The 15,996-nt window shown below is 38.9% G+C and overlaps 1 protein-coding gene across 3 annotated transcripts in view; it reads left to right on the top strand.

The window, feature by feature from the left end:
- LOC110861002 (chondroitin sulfate proteoglycan 4-like) overlaps positions 1 to 15,996 on the top strand; it is a 62,305-nt gene that overhangs the window by 33,807 nt on the left and 12,502 nt on the right. For all 3 annotated transcript variants that reach the window (XM_035860831.1, XM_035860830.1, XM_035860832.1), the window contains exons 7-18: positions 314 to 655; positions 2,819 to 2,914; positions 3,502 to 3,570; positions 3,863 to 3,978; positions 7,181 to 7,540; positions 9,165 to 9,664; positions 10,652 to 10,960; positions 11,411 to 11,737; positions 13,958 to 14,352; positions 14,457 to 14,622; positions 14,892 to 14,948; positions 15,219 to 15,697. In XM_035860831.1, coding sequence (XP_035716724.1) covers positions 314 to 655; positions 2,819 to 2,914; positions 3,502 to 3,570; positions 3,863 to 3,978; positions 7,181 to 7,540; positions 9,165 to 9,664; positions 10,652 to 10,960; positions 11,411 to 11,737; positions 13,958 to 14,352; positions 14,457 to 14,622; positions 14,892 to 14,948; positions 15,219 to 15,697 — 3,216 coding nt within the window. The remainder of the gene's footprint in view (positions 1 to 313; positions 656 to 2,818; positions 2,915 to 3,501; positions 3,571 to 3,862; positions 3,979 to 7,180; positions 7,541 to 9,164; positions 9,665 to 10,651; positions 10,961 to 11,410; positions 11,738 to 13,957; positions 14,353 to 14,456; positions 14,623 to 14,891; positions 14,949 to 15,218; positions 15,698 to 15,996) is intronic.

The following is a 15,996-nucleotide window of genomic DNA, read 5'->3' as shown; positions in this document are numbered from 1 at the left end:
TAGGTTTTGTCAGCAACGAGAAATAAATCCAAAACTCATGCGCCAAACAAGCATGACGCAGTTAAAATTAAAATTAAAAAATTAATTTTTTAAAACTTCCGCTTTCATGTGTGTTTGCTTCATGAGTTTTTGAATTAGGTATTCGCCATTAGTGATCTAGCGTCGCCCTAATCACTACCCAAAAATAGAGCACTATACGTAGTACCTCCGCGGATGACGATTTATCCTCAAGTTACTTATTTTGGGTGTACCAATTGGTATATGTTCATCAATATTTTTTTTAATCCCGCATTTTTCACCGTTTTAACTTAAGGTCGGCGAGCTTGAAATAATGCGCGTCATCCCGCTCCAAGTCGCCGAGGGTGATTCGACCCTCATAACCCCGCGCCACTTGGCCGTGACGCTGGACTTAGCAAAATTTGGGATTCGCGAGAGCGGTGTCCTCTTTCGGATTCGCAACGGCCCTGAAGAGGGTAGAATTGAGGTGACGAAAGGGGGTGGTGGTGGTGGGGGAAAGGACGCCTTTTCCCTCCTAGATCTTGGTGCGGGTCGTGTCCGCTACTGGCATAATGGACAAGAAAGCAGTCGCGACGGGGTGGAGCTGGTTCTTCAACTCTTGCCAAATGCGGGATTCTTACTCCCAGCTTACTTACAGGTGAGATGGAGAGTTTCTATTAAATATTTGTGGGGAAAGTAGTGACTGATGTAGCCAACGGATCTGTGTGTCTTATCAGAGAAATTTGTACAGCTAATGTACATAAAAAATAATTACCTCAAAAAATTTGAACGACATTTTTTTGAATAAATTGATTTAAATAATTTTGCACAAAAATTTAAAATTCATATTTAAGCCCATAAACTCCATTTCAACTGCAAATACAGTAGGGTCAGGCGCTTAAAATATAACGATTTTGGCCTTGAATAACCCCGGAACGGTTTGTCGTAGCGGGTCAAAATTTTGAACCGACGAGCATGTTATCCTCAAATAGCCGTGTGCAAAAATTCAACTCTCTACTTTCGAAAATGCCTCCCCCACAGCCCCCAGAAGGTGAGACAGTCATTTCAACTCGTTCCAAACTCCGTCTAAAAAATTCGGTCTCCGCAGAAAAAATATTGTTTTCAAGTATTCGAATCAAATAAGTCCATTTGACTTATATCGGGGGATTTTACAGGTATTTCACTATTCGAAATGATTTTTATCCCCATTCTAGGTTCAAGGTCGTTTGCATTATCTTGAATCAACGTTGTTGTTTTCGAAGTCGCTGAGTCATGATGAAAAATCACCTTGTTTATTTTTCTACCGTACAATTTAGGAAAATGTTATTCTAAAAGTGGTTTCAAAACACGGTCCACATCATACTTTGCAGATACGTTCACTTTTTGGGGGACTTTGATAAGTGGGAGGATACCACGACCGGACATTGCACCCACAACCATAAAATGTTTGAAAAAGTTCTCCTCACTGAAAACCACCAAATTTCTTGAATTTTTTTTCGGCATTTGTCGTGTAGTAAGCTCTTCGAACCCAATTAGTGACTTGTAGGGAAAATAGTTCTTCGTCAATTGTCACCAATCACTCACTCCAATTCCTCAACAGAAAATTTAAATATTTTTTTTTGCAAACACCGACGAAATTTTTTTTAGAACAAGCCGAAATGACTCTCTCACCTTCTGGCGACTGTGGGGGAGGCATTTTTGAAAGTAGAGAGTTGAATTTTTGCACACGGCTATATGAGGATAACATGCTCGTCGGTTCAAAATTTTGACCCGCTACGACAAACCGTTCCGGGGTTATTCAAGGCCAAAAGCGTTATATCTTACGCGCCTGACCCTGTAAATGTTGTTAAACTTACGAATATTGTGGAAAATTTGTACACTATGCAAGAGTTAACGATCGGATTGGCAAAAAAGGTTTGTATAGATTTAAATAAAAAATTCAAGAATTATATTTACCAGAATTTCGAAAACTGCATTATAGATTTCTATTAACCGGCTATGTACAATGTACATATTCTATGCAGCCAGTAGCTTGGGCTGCACCCCATTGAAAAAACTACACCTCGTCCTTTTTTCCCCTATTCTTGCAAATGTCTCACTTTGTTTACTTCTGGCGACCCATTAGCTCCATTTTATGGAGACTTTTACCTCTTCTCCTTCCTTCCACGCACGTGGCAGGGTCGTTACGCCCAAGAAAACAAAATCCGACAAGATATTATCCCCTGAAAGATGTGTCGACATCTCCCCCTTCCTTCCCACATACGTACCTAATGGTACATCCAGTATATCATATTTAGTACACTTTACATCTCCCCCTTCTCCACAAACGAGGTAAAATGATGTGCAATATGTAAAATAAACTGGGTACCCAAAAATATCACCACATTTTTGAAATATTTGCCAATAAATTGCCCCACACTGACCCCAGAAAAAAGAAGAACCTCACAAACTGCATCCCATCCTCGTTTCTTCGTGGAGAAAGCAATCAATCAGATCTCGTCTCCAAGAGATCGTGTCTCCTCACCACGAAGACCGGCTTTTCTCTCATTTCCTGCACCAAATTACCTTTCCCTCCCTCCCTTCTTCCAAGGATTACGTTGTCTCCGTCTCCATATAAAAAATGTCAACTTTCTCCCCTCCAAAAAGGAGTCTGCTACTTTCTCCAATTTTGTATAGATAGCATTTTCCCTTCCCTTCCCTTTGGTAAATATGTATGTTGACCAGCTGCTTAATTGGTTCGTTGGGTGACACTGGTCTGGTCCTGGTCAATGATGGATTGTGGGCACTTTCATGAAATAACTTTCTCTTTTTTTCTTGCTAGGACGAACGCCTGGTCAGTCTTCCCATCGAAGTCACGGCTGTCAACGATCCACCAGAAATAAGACTTGTGCCGGGCGGTGTGTTACGTTTGGCGGAGGTAAGTAATCCTGCTGCTTTCCCCGTCTTACGGTGGGGGCGCGAACCATGTTCAGCCCGTATTATTTTTTGGGCATGCTAGTTTGATAGAGTAACTTGTTAGAAACAACATTTCGTGTGGAACTTGGGCAGATTCGAAAAATTCAGCAAGTTTTAGGCGCCACAAGTTCGCGAAAACATTCGGTTTTCCAGCAGAATCTACGGTAGCAGTTCAGCTTTTTCACGAATTTGTGGCGCCCATAGCTTACTGAAATTTTCGCATCTGCACAAATCCCGCACTAAATGCTGTTCCTAACGAGTAATTCTCTCAAACTTACCTGGTCAAAAAATAATCTGGGTTGAACATGGTTTGCGTTCCCACCTTTAGTTTACTTTCTCTTGGATAATTCATTCCTCGGGTAGATCAAGTACCATCAGAGTGAAGAAGAACTTTTGTTTGGGAGAGAGTAACAATAAATTATTCCATGGACATTTTTTCTGCTTTCTTTTTTTCGCGACGCTGCCATTGTTCTTCTTTATTCTTTTAAAAGTGTCCAACTTTCAGTTTAAAATAATAAAGTAGAGAGATAAATGATGACATTTTTTCAGGGGACAAAAGTTCGACTGAGCGCGGACGTAGTGAGTTCGCTAGATCCTGACACACCTCCGGAAGAACTGGTGAGTGCATTATTTTTTTCTTGTTCTTGGGTTAAAAGTGAAGAACAAAAGGGGTGAAATGTACATGAGTTACGGTTCACTCGGGTGTTTGTAACCAAGTAAATTGTGTAGTCTGGCAGAAAATTGTTTAACAAATCAATACAAAATGGAGTGATACCAATCTTAGGGGAGAGTTGCGTAGTTTATTGGGTTTACTTACTGATTTACAAAAATTTTAATTTTATAGAACTAAAATCAAAAAGAATTTCGAAATTCTTGGTTTTAGTTTTAGCTTAATTCGTAATTTTTTCAGACTTTCACTCTCATCTCAACCGGAGCCGAGCGTGGAGGACATCTCGAGCTTGACAGTGCTGTGGGGAAAGCAATCCGCAACTTTACACAGGGCGATCTTCTCTCAAATCGTGTTTGGTTAGTAAAAAATAAAATAATTCCCGAACAATGATTTTTAAAAACACCAATATTTCGGCTGAATTTTATCTATTTTCGGCACCAATTTTTCTAAAATACTTTCTCCATCAAAGTCTTGCTTTCTAAAATACTTCTCAGAATTCAGCATAGAAAAATTTGAGAAAATCTTCATCAAAAATTTGCATGAGCTGCTCTAGTTTTACAGACGAGCCAGACTGACAGACAAACTGACTTTCATAAGCACTTACTTACTCGTCCCAAAAAGTACTAAAAAGTTGTGAAAGCACAACAATTTTTCTCTCCGCTACTACTCCTGCCACTACTGCAATTAAGTGCTTTCTCCTCAATGCTGCAGTTGACATTGCATTTCCTCTCGTTTCGCCCATTGTCACGACTTTCTCTTTTCTATTTACAAATGAAGATAAATCTTGTCCGGATCACGGGAAGACTTTCTCCTCCGAGTGAAAAGTCGAGTAAACAACTTTTCTCGAAGGATTTGCATTTCTAATTCCATTCTCTTCCTCTTCTCTAAAATCCAACAAGATTTAGATTTTCCTTTTGTCCAAGAGGAGAAACCAATAATAAAGTCTAAGGCAAACTGACTTTCTCTCCGGAATGTGTAAACGAATGTAGGAATGTGGCGGTAGTATACATTTTATGAGGTGGCCAGACTACCCATTAATTCAGACAGCCAGACCAGCGGCTTAGCACATTAAAACGGCTAATTGGTAACTAATGGTAGTGTGGTGGAGTTCGGCACAAATTCGAAATTTTGTGCATGAGATTTTATAAAATTTTCAAAAAATTCGTTTACAGATGTTTAACAAAAATTTGAACCATTGTTACTCAATTTTGTCAGTTATATTAGGCTTATATTGAAAATTTTTTGTCGATTTCGATTTTTTACATTTGACCTGCGAAATAAACCAGTGATTAAATCAAGGGGTATGAAAACACACTTTCTCTGTAAAAAAGTACAGAAAATTAACGGCTATTAAAAGACAAAATTTAAGAATTTTCATTAAAAAATTTTGACAAATTTGTATAAAATTTATTTTTTAAATCTTTGTCAAAATAAATTTTTGCCATTCCAACAATTAAGAAAACAAATGTTCGCAAATTATTGTGTATCAAATTTTGATAAGCAAAATTTCAAAAATCATAAAAAACCGACAAACCTACGGACGGACATAGACACAAAATATTTCCTTAAAATATCCTTCCCCCAACTTTCTCCGCATTCAAAAGCCCACTTCACACGAGGGATTACTAAACTAACTTGCCCATCCCTTCAGGAAACCCACCTGGGAGAGATAATGAAATAAAATGAGATTTGAAGCATTGTTTTGAAATAAAATTACGCAACAAACTTTTAATGGAGGAAGGGAGACAAAAGTAATGAAAAGTGTTGAGGTGGGAATAATCCAGCTTCTTCCCGGGAGATAGGACCAGCTAACTCGATGAGATGATGAGAATGTATTGGAGAAAGTCCTAATCATTTTACGCAGGCAAAACAATTAACAACTTTTCCCTAATCTGAATCTCTGTAGAGGAAGAGAGGGCTCGTTGGGAACCCATTAGCTTGCCCGGCTCACTTTCTCCTAGAATAACAAAACTCGGAGAGGAGTGTGATGTACGATGAACAGGGTTCAGAACATAGTGAATTTTGTGGCGGATATTTGTACCAATTTTTTCGAATTTTTAGTGGTGCATAAATTTACGTAAAATTAGAAACCAATTTTTTCAAGTGTACAAAGAAAGCTGATTTTATTATAGGACCACTTATAATTTATGCAGGTCAAAAACGATTAGAAATATGGGAAACTTCTGTTTCTGCATGTTATAAAAATTTTCATTTTTGATAGAAACATATAAGAGATTTTAAAATGATGTGAATAACTTCCGGAATTTTGGGACGATAACTAAAATTAAAAAAATTGCTGAGTAAACCCGAACGAATTATAAAAATGCATTTTTCTGAACGATTTGTAAACGTGAAAAATTCTATTTTTATAACTTTTCCTTAATTTTGACAAATTTACAAAACTAAGAAATTTTGTAAATCCACTTTCCCCACATTTGCGTCAAACCTTATCGTACCTTATCCTTACCAAATTCATAAAGAACAATTGACCTCCTACCTTGCACCTTGAACACAAAAGCCACACATTCCTTCCGAACCCTGCTGCCACGTTAATGCGTAGAGTGAAAGTCGATCGTAACATGTTTTCCATACGGGTGAAAGCCACCTCGCCGGGACGAGTTGTGTGGCAGTTCGTCCCTGTTTATGAGCCATTTTCCATCTGCTCTCCTTCTCCTGGTAGCTCTCACCATGGCACTGGCGAAGATATGAACATGATGAAGTCATCACTTATCCCACGCTGACTGTGTATGTGGTGAAAGTGGAGAAAGCAAGTCGGCTTTTATAGCCTCTTTTCATCACTCTCTAATCTCGCCTCGATCTCATCTCCGACACAGAAGTGGAAATGCCACCAGACTCACACCCACCCCGTCCCGTTATCAAAAGCCAGGGGCGTAACTGGGATTTAAAGCTTGAGAGCAGGTTTTTTAATGTAAAACATGCGAACTTAAAACAAGTTTTTTGTGCGCTTAATGAATTTAAACAAATGCACATTTTGCAAAATTTGAGAAATTAAAAATTTGCTGTCAGAGGAATAAACATGATTAACTTTTAAAATGACAAAACTGATTTAAAAAAATGTCATTAGAAAAAATAAATTTGTATTTTTACATAATCACGCAGTTTCCAGATGTTCGCATTTTTTTAGCAAAAACTAATAAGCTTGCAGATTTTGACTTTAAATTTCACATCTCATTATAAAATACTTTATTAGTTTGAGAAATAAATAACTTTCCAATAAAATGATCCGAATCCCTGGAGAATGTTAGTTTAAAAAAATTCTAAGATTGAATAGGATAACAGATTTTCCAAATTTACCAAGTTTTTTTAGAACGGGGCAAATTACCTTGATATGCTTAACTCGCTTGTAATGAAAGCGTTGCCATGAGTACGCCCATTGAAAAAAAATCCCAAAGTTTAGGAATTTTTTTGTTTAGGATCTAAACATGTCGTCTTGCTAAGTAGTTGCTGGGCAGACATCAATTAACCACAATGGCCAAAGTGACACAATCTTTCCCGCCATCACAATCTTAATTATATTATTTTTCTTTTCTCCCACAGGTATCAAGATGGTGGCGGCTCATCTTCAAAATTAGCGCTTCGTGTCACCGACGGATCCTCAACCTCAGGAACTGCTGTCCTACGCGTGGAAACATTTCCACTAAGAATCGCTCCCGAAATAAATACGGGACTTGATGTTGCCTCCGTTTCTGGAACGGCGGTTCCCATTTCTGCAGCCAATTTAAGCTTCACCTCAAACGCGGGAGATCAAGGATTGGTTTTGGAGTATCACGTGGTATCTGCACCAAAAGCGGGAGCCCTTCAGCTAAGGAGGAGTAACGGACAGTGGAGTGGAACCGACACTTTCACCCAGGCTCATTTAATGGCGGGCCGGCTACGGTTTCTCTTGCAGCGGGCAAGGTTCGTAATTTTAAAGTGGACGATGTAGATATATGTATAAACCAACTAACAAAAATAAGGTGCAGTAAGATTAAATTTAATAAAAGTCCGTGAGATCTCATGAAAATACATGTAATTAGATGACATGTAACCAGAACGATTCGGTAAATATTTCCGTTTCCAACAGAATTTTCCACAATTTGAAAAAATAAGCATTTTCTAGGTTTATTGTACAATTATGCACAACCTAATCAATTTTCATCTTGTAAAATGCAAGTACTTTCTTCCCACTCGCTATAAAATGATAAACTTTCACCATTTTTTTCGCAAAAGTGCAGAAAAATTCCAGAAAGCATATACATAGATTAACCCATATTGTTCTATTTTTACGTATCATGATATATATTTCGTGCACTTTCAGCAATTTCATGTTTAGTATCCATTAATATTCCATAATTTGCAGAATACTTTCGCCGATTATCGTTCAAGTTTCCACAACCTAATCAATTTTCATCGTCTAAAATGCAAGTATTATCATCCCACGCGCAATGAATTCCAAACTTTCTCCGTTTTTTCCTAAAATAATATATAAAATGCCCAAAAATAAATTAATACATATTGTTGCATTTTCCTACATGCTATTTCGTGCACTTTCAGCAAGTCCATGTTTACAATCCCCTCGACTTTTGCACATAAACAGTTTATCCTCCATATTTAATTCCTTGTATTTCATGTCTATAATACAAAAATTCTCTCCAAGCGATGAAAACACTTTCTCTCCTCCTAACTTTCTCCTCCCGTGTTGAGTATTTTTTCACATTATTTTATGTCTCAGTCATCATGCCGCTCTCAGCACATCGTTTTTTCTTCCTCTTTTCGAAAGACTTTTCACTTCTCACGCTCTTCTGCTTAGCCAGCCCTTTTTATTTCGCTTTCTCCTCCATCTTGACATGGTTTTGGCACGGAAGGACTTTCTCCTTGCGCCACATGAGCCGTGAAATTTGCCCCGTTTCTGTTTTCCCATTTGGGCCGGGATCTATTTCTTATCTGTCGGGGCAGAGCAGACGAGACAGCGGCGGGTGTAGATTTTGTCTTCTTCTGGCGGTGACACCCTTCTGTGCAAAAATGCTGAGGGGATGAGTAGTGAGGAGTTTGCCAAAAGGGAGGATTTGACGTGTTAAGTGGCCCGCGAGGTGATGAGTGCCGATAGGAGAGTGAAAGTGGCACTAACTTTGGTCAAAGTGGCGTCAAAGGAAGAAGTAGATGGGTCAATATTTTTTAGATATGTTAATTAGGGAATGATGGCTTTCTCCACATATATGTTTTTTTACATTGCGTCAAAATTTTATGAGTTAGTAAAAAAAACTTGCAACCCGTGAAAACATGAATCCAAAATGTAGAGTGAAAATTGTAGAAAAATTTTGAAAGTTCTGGAAATCCTGTCAAATTAGAGTTCAAATTCTACTTTTTACTAACTTTTTAGATAAAATTTAACAATGTTTCCGAGTTAACAATTGGATTTATTATAATGTCCTCTAGTTTTCACCTCACATTCAAAAAATTTGAACAAAGGCTGCACAGTTTACCCCCAAAATTTCAAAAAATTCAATAATCCTAACCCCACGTTCTCCCTCTTTTTCCTTAGCGATCGCGGATCCGAGGACGAATTCAGTTTTCACGTCGCCCTCGCCGAGACCAAGATGCCGACCGAGTTTCGTTTTCGATTTCGCATCCTCCCCCTCAAACTGATCCCTTCATCCCTTGTGGAAATCATCACTTTGAACGAGACGAGTTCAGCCCCAGTTCGACTACAATTTACCACGACGCCTCTTTCCTTACCCAACACCGCGATAAGTTACACCCTCGTGACACCCCCGACTTTAGGATACATCACACCCCCTCCGGGTTCCCCCGTTTCCGGGAGACCAATCCAGTTCTGGACGCAGGCAGATGGACTTGAAGGTCGTGTCGTGTATTCGTTCAAGTGGACGCCGTATTCCGCGCTGAACGATGCTTTCACTTACAACGTGACAGCGACTCATTTGGACTCCAGCGTGACGGAGGGACCGTTCAAGTGTGAAATTGCCCACATTACGCGGAGAAAGCCGGCCGGGTTGAGCATCAAGCCGCTAATTGTGCAAGAAGGTTAGTACGGAAATTTTGAAAATACTTAAATTTACGAGTTATTAATTCATTTTACGTTCTCGTAATATTGCATTAATAACGAAGCCAAAAAGTTAAATACCTGAGCTACACAAGAAAATCCGATTGAATCCACGTACCTTTACATACAATTTTTTGAAAAACATAATTTGTAAAAATGCAGGTTTATCAGATGAAAAGTTTTCCAAAACCAAAATATACGGTACAAATTCACGTTCCCATAATCTTGCAAACATTACGAAGCCGAAAAGTTCAATGGGTTACATAATTCCGATTGAAACTATGCATTCTTAAACGAATACTTTGTGTAACACGAATGTGGAAAAGTTTCTATACAATAAAAATATAGAGTAAAACCCGTACGGCACGGACTACCATTTCATATTTAAGTATTGATGGACCCTGCAAAAAGAATGTGACCGATTTTAGCGCGAATATGGGTCAAAAAATCGATCAAATATTGTCTCAACGACCCCATAATTCAAACAAATGTCTTGTTTTTTCTTGCTTTCTAATTCTTTCCCTTGATCTTCTCCAGTCACGCGGGAAATGACTATCTCGCAAGTAAATTGATGACGATTGATGGCACAAGTTTAACCCTTATTTCGTCCCCAGTCATCAATTCTTTACGTAAAGAGAACGAATTTTTCCCACGACTTGACTTTCCCCATTCTTCATCAGATTACAGTTTATCGCACAAGTAGCACTTTATCTACCAAAAAATTCGCAACATTTACAAAATTCCAATCCCCTAATCAAATTTCTGAAAATAAAAAAAAACTGTACAAAATTGTTGCTTATCCAACTTTCACTTTAGGTGGACGTGAAACTTTCTCGTCGAAAGTATTTCGAATTCGAGTCACATTTACAAAATTTCAATCTCAAATCAAATTGTTTCATAATTTAATTTTTTTAATTTCCAAAATTTTATGTTATATAAATTTCATTTATTTGTTCAACTTTCTCCAGGTGGACGTGAAAGCTTGTCGTCGAAAATTCTCCGAATTCGGATCGCCTCCGAGTCTGAAACGCTGTACTTCAACTTGACCACGTCTCCTTTGCATGGACGGCTCGAACGGGCCCCATTGCCTGGCACACCCACCACGACACCCACCCTGCTCACGGCATTATCAACCTTCACCTCATCTGATCTCGACCGGGGTCGTCTCTTCTATACGCATGATGGATCGGAATCTCCCCGTGATAAGGTCTCCCTCGTGGCATGGTCAGCTACACCCCCGGCACTGCTAGCACTCTCGTTGGACATTATTGTAAAAGGTGAAAGTTTTTGGTGAAATAATTTTGGAATATGTGTACAGTTTAGGGCGGGAGAAAGCAAAGTGTCTAGATTTTGGTAAATAAAATTCAGAAGTCATTTTCTACAGATGCACGGCAATCAATGAATCGGAAATGAACAAAAAGTACCGAAACTGGGGCGATATTTCGTTACCAATTTAGTAGCTGTAGGTTCAAAAAACTAAAGATAAAAAATCTGACAGGTTATCTGGCAGAGTTTGTTCACATGACACAAAAAGGAAGCATTCAAGTCAGACAAATTAAACGAAATTTGTTTATTTTTTGCGCGAACAGCAGCTAATATTTTAAATGGTTTAGAAAACAAGTCTTTAAGAATTTTATATTTTTTGAAGTTTAAGTACTCGATTTCTTACCTTAATTTTTAAAATATTTCGACTACCCTAATTTGACCTGTCTCCATTCATTTTCCAGGTGTCAACAACCATCCACCCGCCCTCTCTCCTACCGCCTCCCACCTGCTTCACATCACTTCCGGTGGGTCACGCGTCCTCACCCCCGCCGTGCTCGACTACCTCGACGGCGACTGGGACGGGGAACGTGCCGGGCTTCAATACACCTCAAAAGGAGCCACACCACCGGGAATCGGACAACTTTACTCGGTCTCCTCCCGAGCCCCGGTTTTCTCCTGGACGCAAGCCGACATCGATGGGGGGCGCTTAATTTGGCGGCAAGACGGCGTGTCCGTAACCCAAGGGCGATTATCTTACTGGGTCACGGATGGCAAGTTTGTCATCAACGGTAAGCAGAAGAGGTTGACTTTCACTAATTTATATGGGAGAGGAGAGAAAGTCGGGCTTTTGGGGAAAGTCAGGCTTGATTGGGTTGACGGAATCTTGGCAAAGGGAGAAAGTCTAAGAAATTGCAAGGTGACTGAGCAAGAATGCAATTTAGCAGGCTTTTCCTTTATTTCCTTTCCTTTCTTCACTTTCTCTCTTCTCAACTGTTTCCTTTCGTATTGTTCGGTTTCTGAGAAAAGTCGTCCAAGACATGGCTTTCACTTTCATTCAGGCAGTTTTTGGGACAGGGTTCAAGACATGGCGGTTCTTTTTGAAATCAAATGTGTGTTTTTAGCAGTTTTTCGTAAATTTGAGGATAATTTTCTATTAAACTGTGAGTAGTAAACTAAATTTGGAATTGTGCTCAAATGGAGAAGAAAGTCGAGTAGACTTTTCTATTTAAGAAACTTTGAAAGTCTAGAAATTAAAAAAATGTCTTTTACGCAAAATTATTTAAGTTTTTCCACTTTTAAAAATTCGCATGTTCACGGCTTTCACCCAACCAATTTTCACACATTTTACCCTATCACGCAATTTCCGCCAACTTCGCAATTTCGGTCAAGCAAACAATACGTATAAAAAAATTAAAACCACAAAAAACACATGACGATTTCTACCCTAGAAAAAAACACCACATTACATAAGAAACTCTGATGGATGCGGAGAAGCCTTGACAGATTTTTGGCTGCTTTCTCCACTTTCTCTATTTCTGCCTACTACATAAACGCGGCATGGATTAGTGCCGCTTGAATGGGTCGTTGTGTCTGATATGTGACTGCTTTCTCTTCCCTCTGAGCGGTGAACTATAATAAGAGTAGCAGTCATCATCATCATCATCGTCCTCGTACATAATGCTTTCTCCAACCAAATGTCAAAGTCGGGTAGGTGCCAAAGGAATTTTTTCACGATACATACATATTTATCAGAAATTCCTCGTCAACTTTCTCTCCACATTTCGGATATTGATGGACGTTCGGGTCAGATTAAGAAGAGAAAAGATTGAAAAGAATATTACACAATTTTACAAAATATGTGCCAGCTTCTGTATTTATTTATATTTTTTTAATCTCATCTGGTCTGATAAGCTTTCTATTTTTTATAAGTTGTCTACACATTTAATTCAATCGAACATTACGCAATTTTACAAAATATGTGCCAGCTTTCTCCGTATTTATTTATATTTTTTGCAAAACCTATGCTTTCTCTTTTTTCTCATTTAATTCACTCCCGAATAAAACACAATTTCCAAGTGCCTGCCAACTTTTTCTGTTATTTTTACTTCGTGTCGACTTTCTCCAACATAAATAAACATGAAAAGGCCCATTCAAATAATTTCTTCCAACCCATCACACTCACACGGGCTATTTTATCCCGGTTATAAAGTCTTTTCCGACTTTCTCCTCCACTTTCGTCCTTATTTTTCACAACCAGCCATAAAGGTGAATTTCCCTCCGGAGTGATTTAATACAATAAGAAACTATCTGGGACGACTTTCACCTTGCTCGTTATGTTTATGGGCGTTCTCTCGGCGTATGCAAAAATTCCTTAACGTGCAGAAAGATCATTGACATCGGGGCGAGGACGTGTGATAATCACGCCTTTGTGGGAACCGAGTCCTTGGAATGCTTTCTCTCCGAAAAGTGGACACTTATCTAACCCGGGAGAAAATTTCAATACAAATTGAATTCATGGAGATGCAGGTTAAATTCAATTTCATCCGGGATGAGGGCATTACCCGAGTGGGAATAGAATTACGGGAACAATTTGAATAATTTTCTGAGACGGGAAAAGTCATAAAGTTAGGGAGTGACTTGTACATATTTTTTTGGAGAAAGTGTGGGCATCAATAATTTTTATTTTGGGGATAATTTACCAGAAGAATAATTAATGGTAGAGTTATAGAAATGTATTGAATTTTTCTAAAGTAAAGAGAAAGCTGTTATTCAGAACTTAGGACTTTGAAACACAATTCATGCTCCAAAAACCGATTTTAAACGAAAGCATGGATGTACATATAAGACACACACATTTTGCATACGAAAGTATGCAAAATTTAAGAAAAAACGAAAATCTTCTCATTTATGATGAAAGACAGAATGCGTTTTGCACACTTCGATAATCCGATTTAAAATAATTACGCTAAATATTATTTTTAAAATACTTCATTTTTTTACATTTTTAGAAAGTCTCGAAATCCGATCAGGCCCACCATGGGTGAAACTTGGCAAGAGTTCGACCCTTATCGCGCGACGTGGTGCGAACACCCCGCTGACCCCGGATTCTATCCGGATCGAGACCAATGTGGATATCGAAATGAGCGAAATCGAGGTCAGAGTCGCGGACGGACCGAGCAATGGACAACTTTTGGTTGGAGGTTCACCCCGGTCGGAATTTTCTCTGGGAGAAATGTCAACGGGAGATGTCGTATATGTCACGACAGGTGGGGCCGACGGGGGTGGGGGCGATATGCACATGGGACGGGACACTTTTCACTTCCAAGTGGATGTCGGTGGTGCTGAGGCGAATGGACAGGTGGACGTTGCCATTTATCCGCAAGTCTACTGGGCCCCGCTTGTTGTAAGTTATTAGTGGTGATTTTGTTCCCAGTTTGTTCGTACATAGTATGTAATAATTTATTTAAAAAAAACTGGTTTGCAATTAAATTCTTGTTTAACCATTAGGTGGGAGCAAATCGTAGTGTAACTGTTGGCGAAAACAGCTCAGCCATTATTTCGCAAAACTTTCTCCACATAACGAATCCACACATTCCTCCGGCTGACATTGTCTACACGCTGGTTCGACAACCGGTCCATGGTTATCTCGCCATTGATCCGTCCCCTTCACATGGTCAGTTTTTTTAAATATTTGCATAATTTTATGAAATTGGGTTTTAATAAAGGATTTCACTCTACTAGTTTTTTTAACAAGAAAGTGAGATAACTTGGAAAATGCAATAACCTTTTGACTATAAAATTATTTTAAATATCGCACCGATTTACAACTTGCAAATTTTTAGCACATAGTGACGATTAATTTATGATTCTCAGCATCACAAGGAAATGTGTTTCATTTTTTACAATCCACAATCTTACAAAATCACTATTCATATTTTTCAGAAGACTCTGAAGATCTTTCACCAGTCGTGATGTGGGACCAAACCACGCTTAATGAAGGTAACTGAAATTTTACAGGCATATTTCTAAATAGTTACCCATTTAAACGCCAAAACTTGACAAGTAAAAACATGAATGCCAAATTACGAAATGACGAACTTTCTGTACTAACCAAGAACCTGTTGCATCTTCTTATTTGGGAGACGAATAATAAAAAATATAACAAACTTTACCTTTAGCTTTAGCTTTCCAGTTTTAAAATTGGGAATAGTTATTTTTATTCCTAAATTTCCATTATTTTCATTGATTAATTTATAATTCTTTCTTTAGGCCGGCTCCGATACGTGCACTCCACCCCGAACACTTTCACAGATTCGATGACTTTCACCGTGACGAATGGCGTCTCCTCTCTGCCCGCGTTGACACTGGCTTTCACCGTCATCCCGGGGACGCTATGGTTAACCTCTGCTAAACCAATTTCACTCCTCGAAGGTTCATCCGTGCTCCTGAACGCGACCCATATTCAAGCCAGGGCGCCCTTCTTTAGGGGAAAGCTAGTCGAATTGAGAATTCTGGAATTACCCGGGCATGGCAAATTGGGACTCCTCCCACGCCCTGAGCTACCCCTGCCGACGAGTCCGCTTCCTTATTCAACCCTCGCGGAAGGGACGGCCCTTCAGTACACGCACGATGGTTCAGAAACGCAAGAAGACGCTTTCACCGTGAGTGCGGTGGCCGTCGTGGGTGGGACAAGATACGTCAGTCCGCCATACAAAGTGGGAATTTCTATCATGTCGACGAACGATCAGGTTAGAACAAGAGTTTAAAGTAATTTCTAAGTAATGATACTGTCTACACAATCCTTGATAACTTTGTAAAATCAGCAAATTCAATAAGCCTATAAATTTTTACAAAAATTTATGAGGAAAATTAGCTCACAAATATTTATCAACCTGCTTATTTCAAGGACATCTTTTTAGTTTGTATAATTACGTTTGCAAAATAATTTTACAAAATGAACGGAATTTACGAGTTACCAATGACTGCGTAATAAATATCAAGTTATGAATGGTAGCAACCATTTCGTAACCTTGTTACATACAATTTT

This window comes from Folsomia candida, unplaced genomic scaffold (assembly GCF_002217175.1).
Source record: "Folsomia candida strain VU population unplaced genomic scaffold, ASM221717v1 Fcan01_Sc037, whole genome shotgun sequence".
Taxonomy (NCBI): domain Eukaryota; kingdom Metazoa; phylum Arthropoda; class Collembola; order Entomobryomorpha; family Isotomidae; genus Folsomia; species Folsomia candida.
This window is presented reverse-complemented; position numbering and strand designations above follow the sequence as displayed.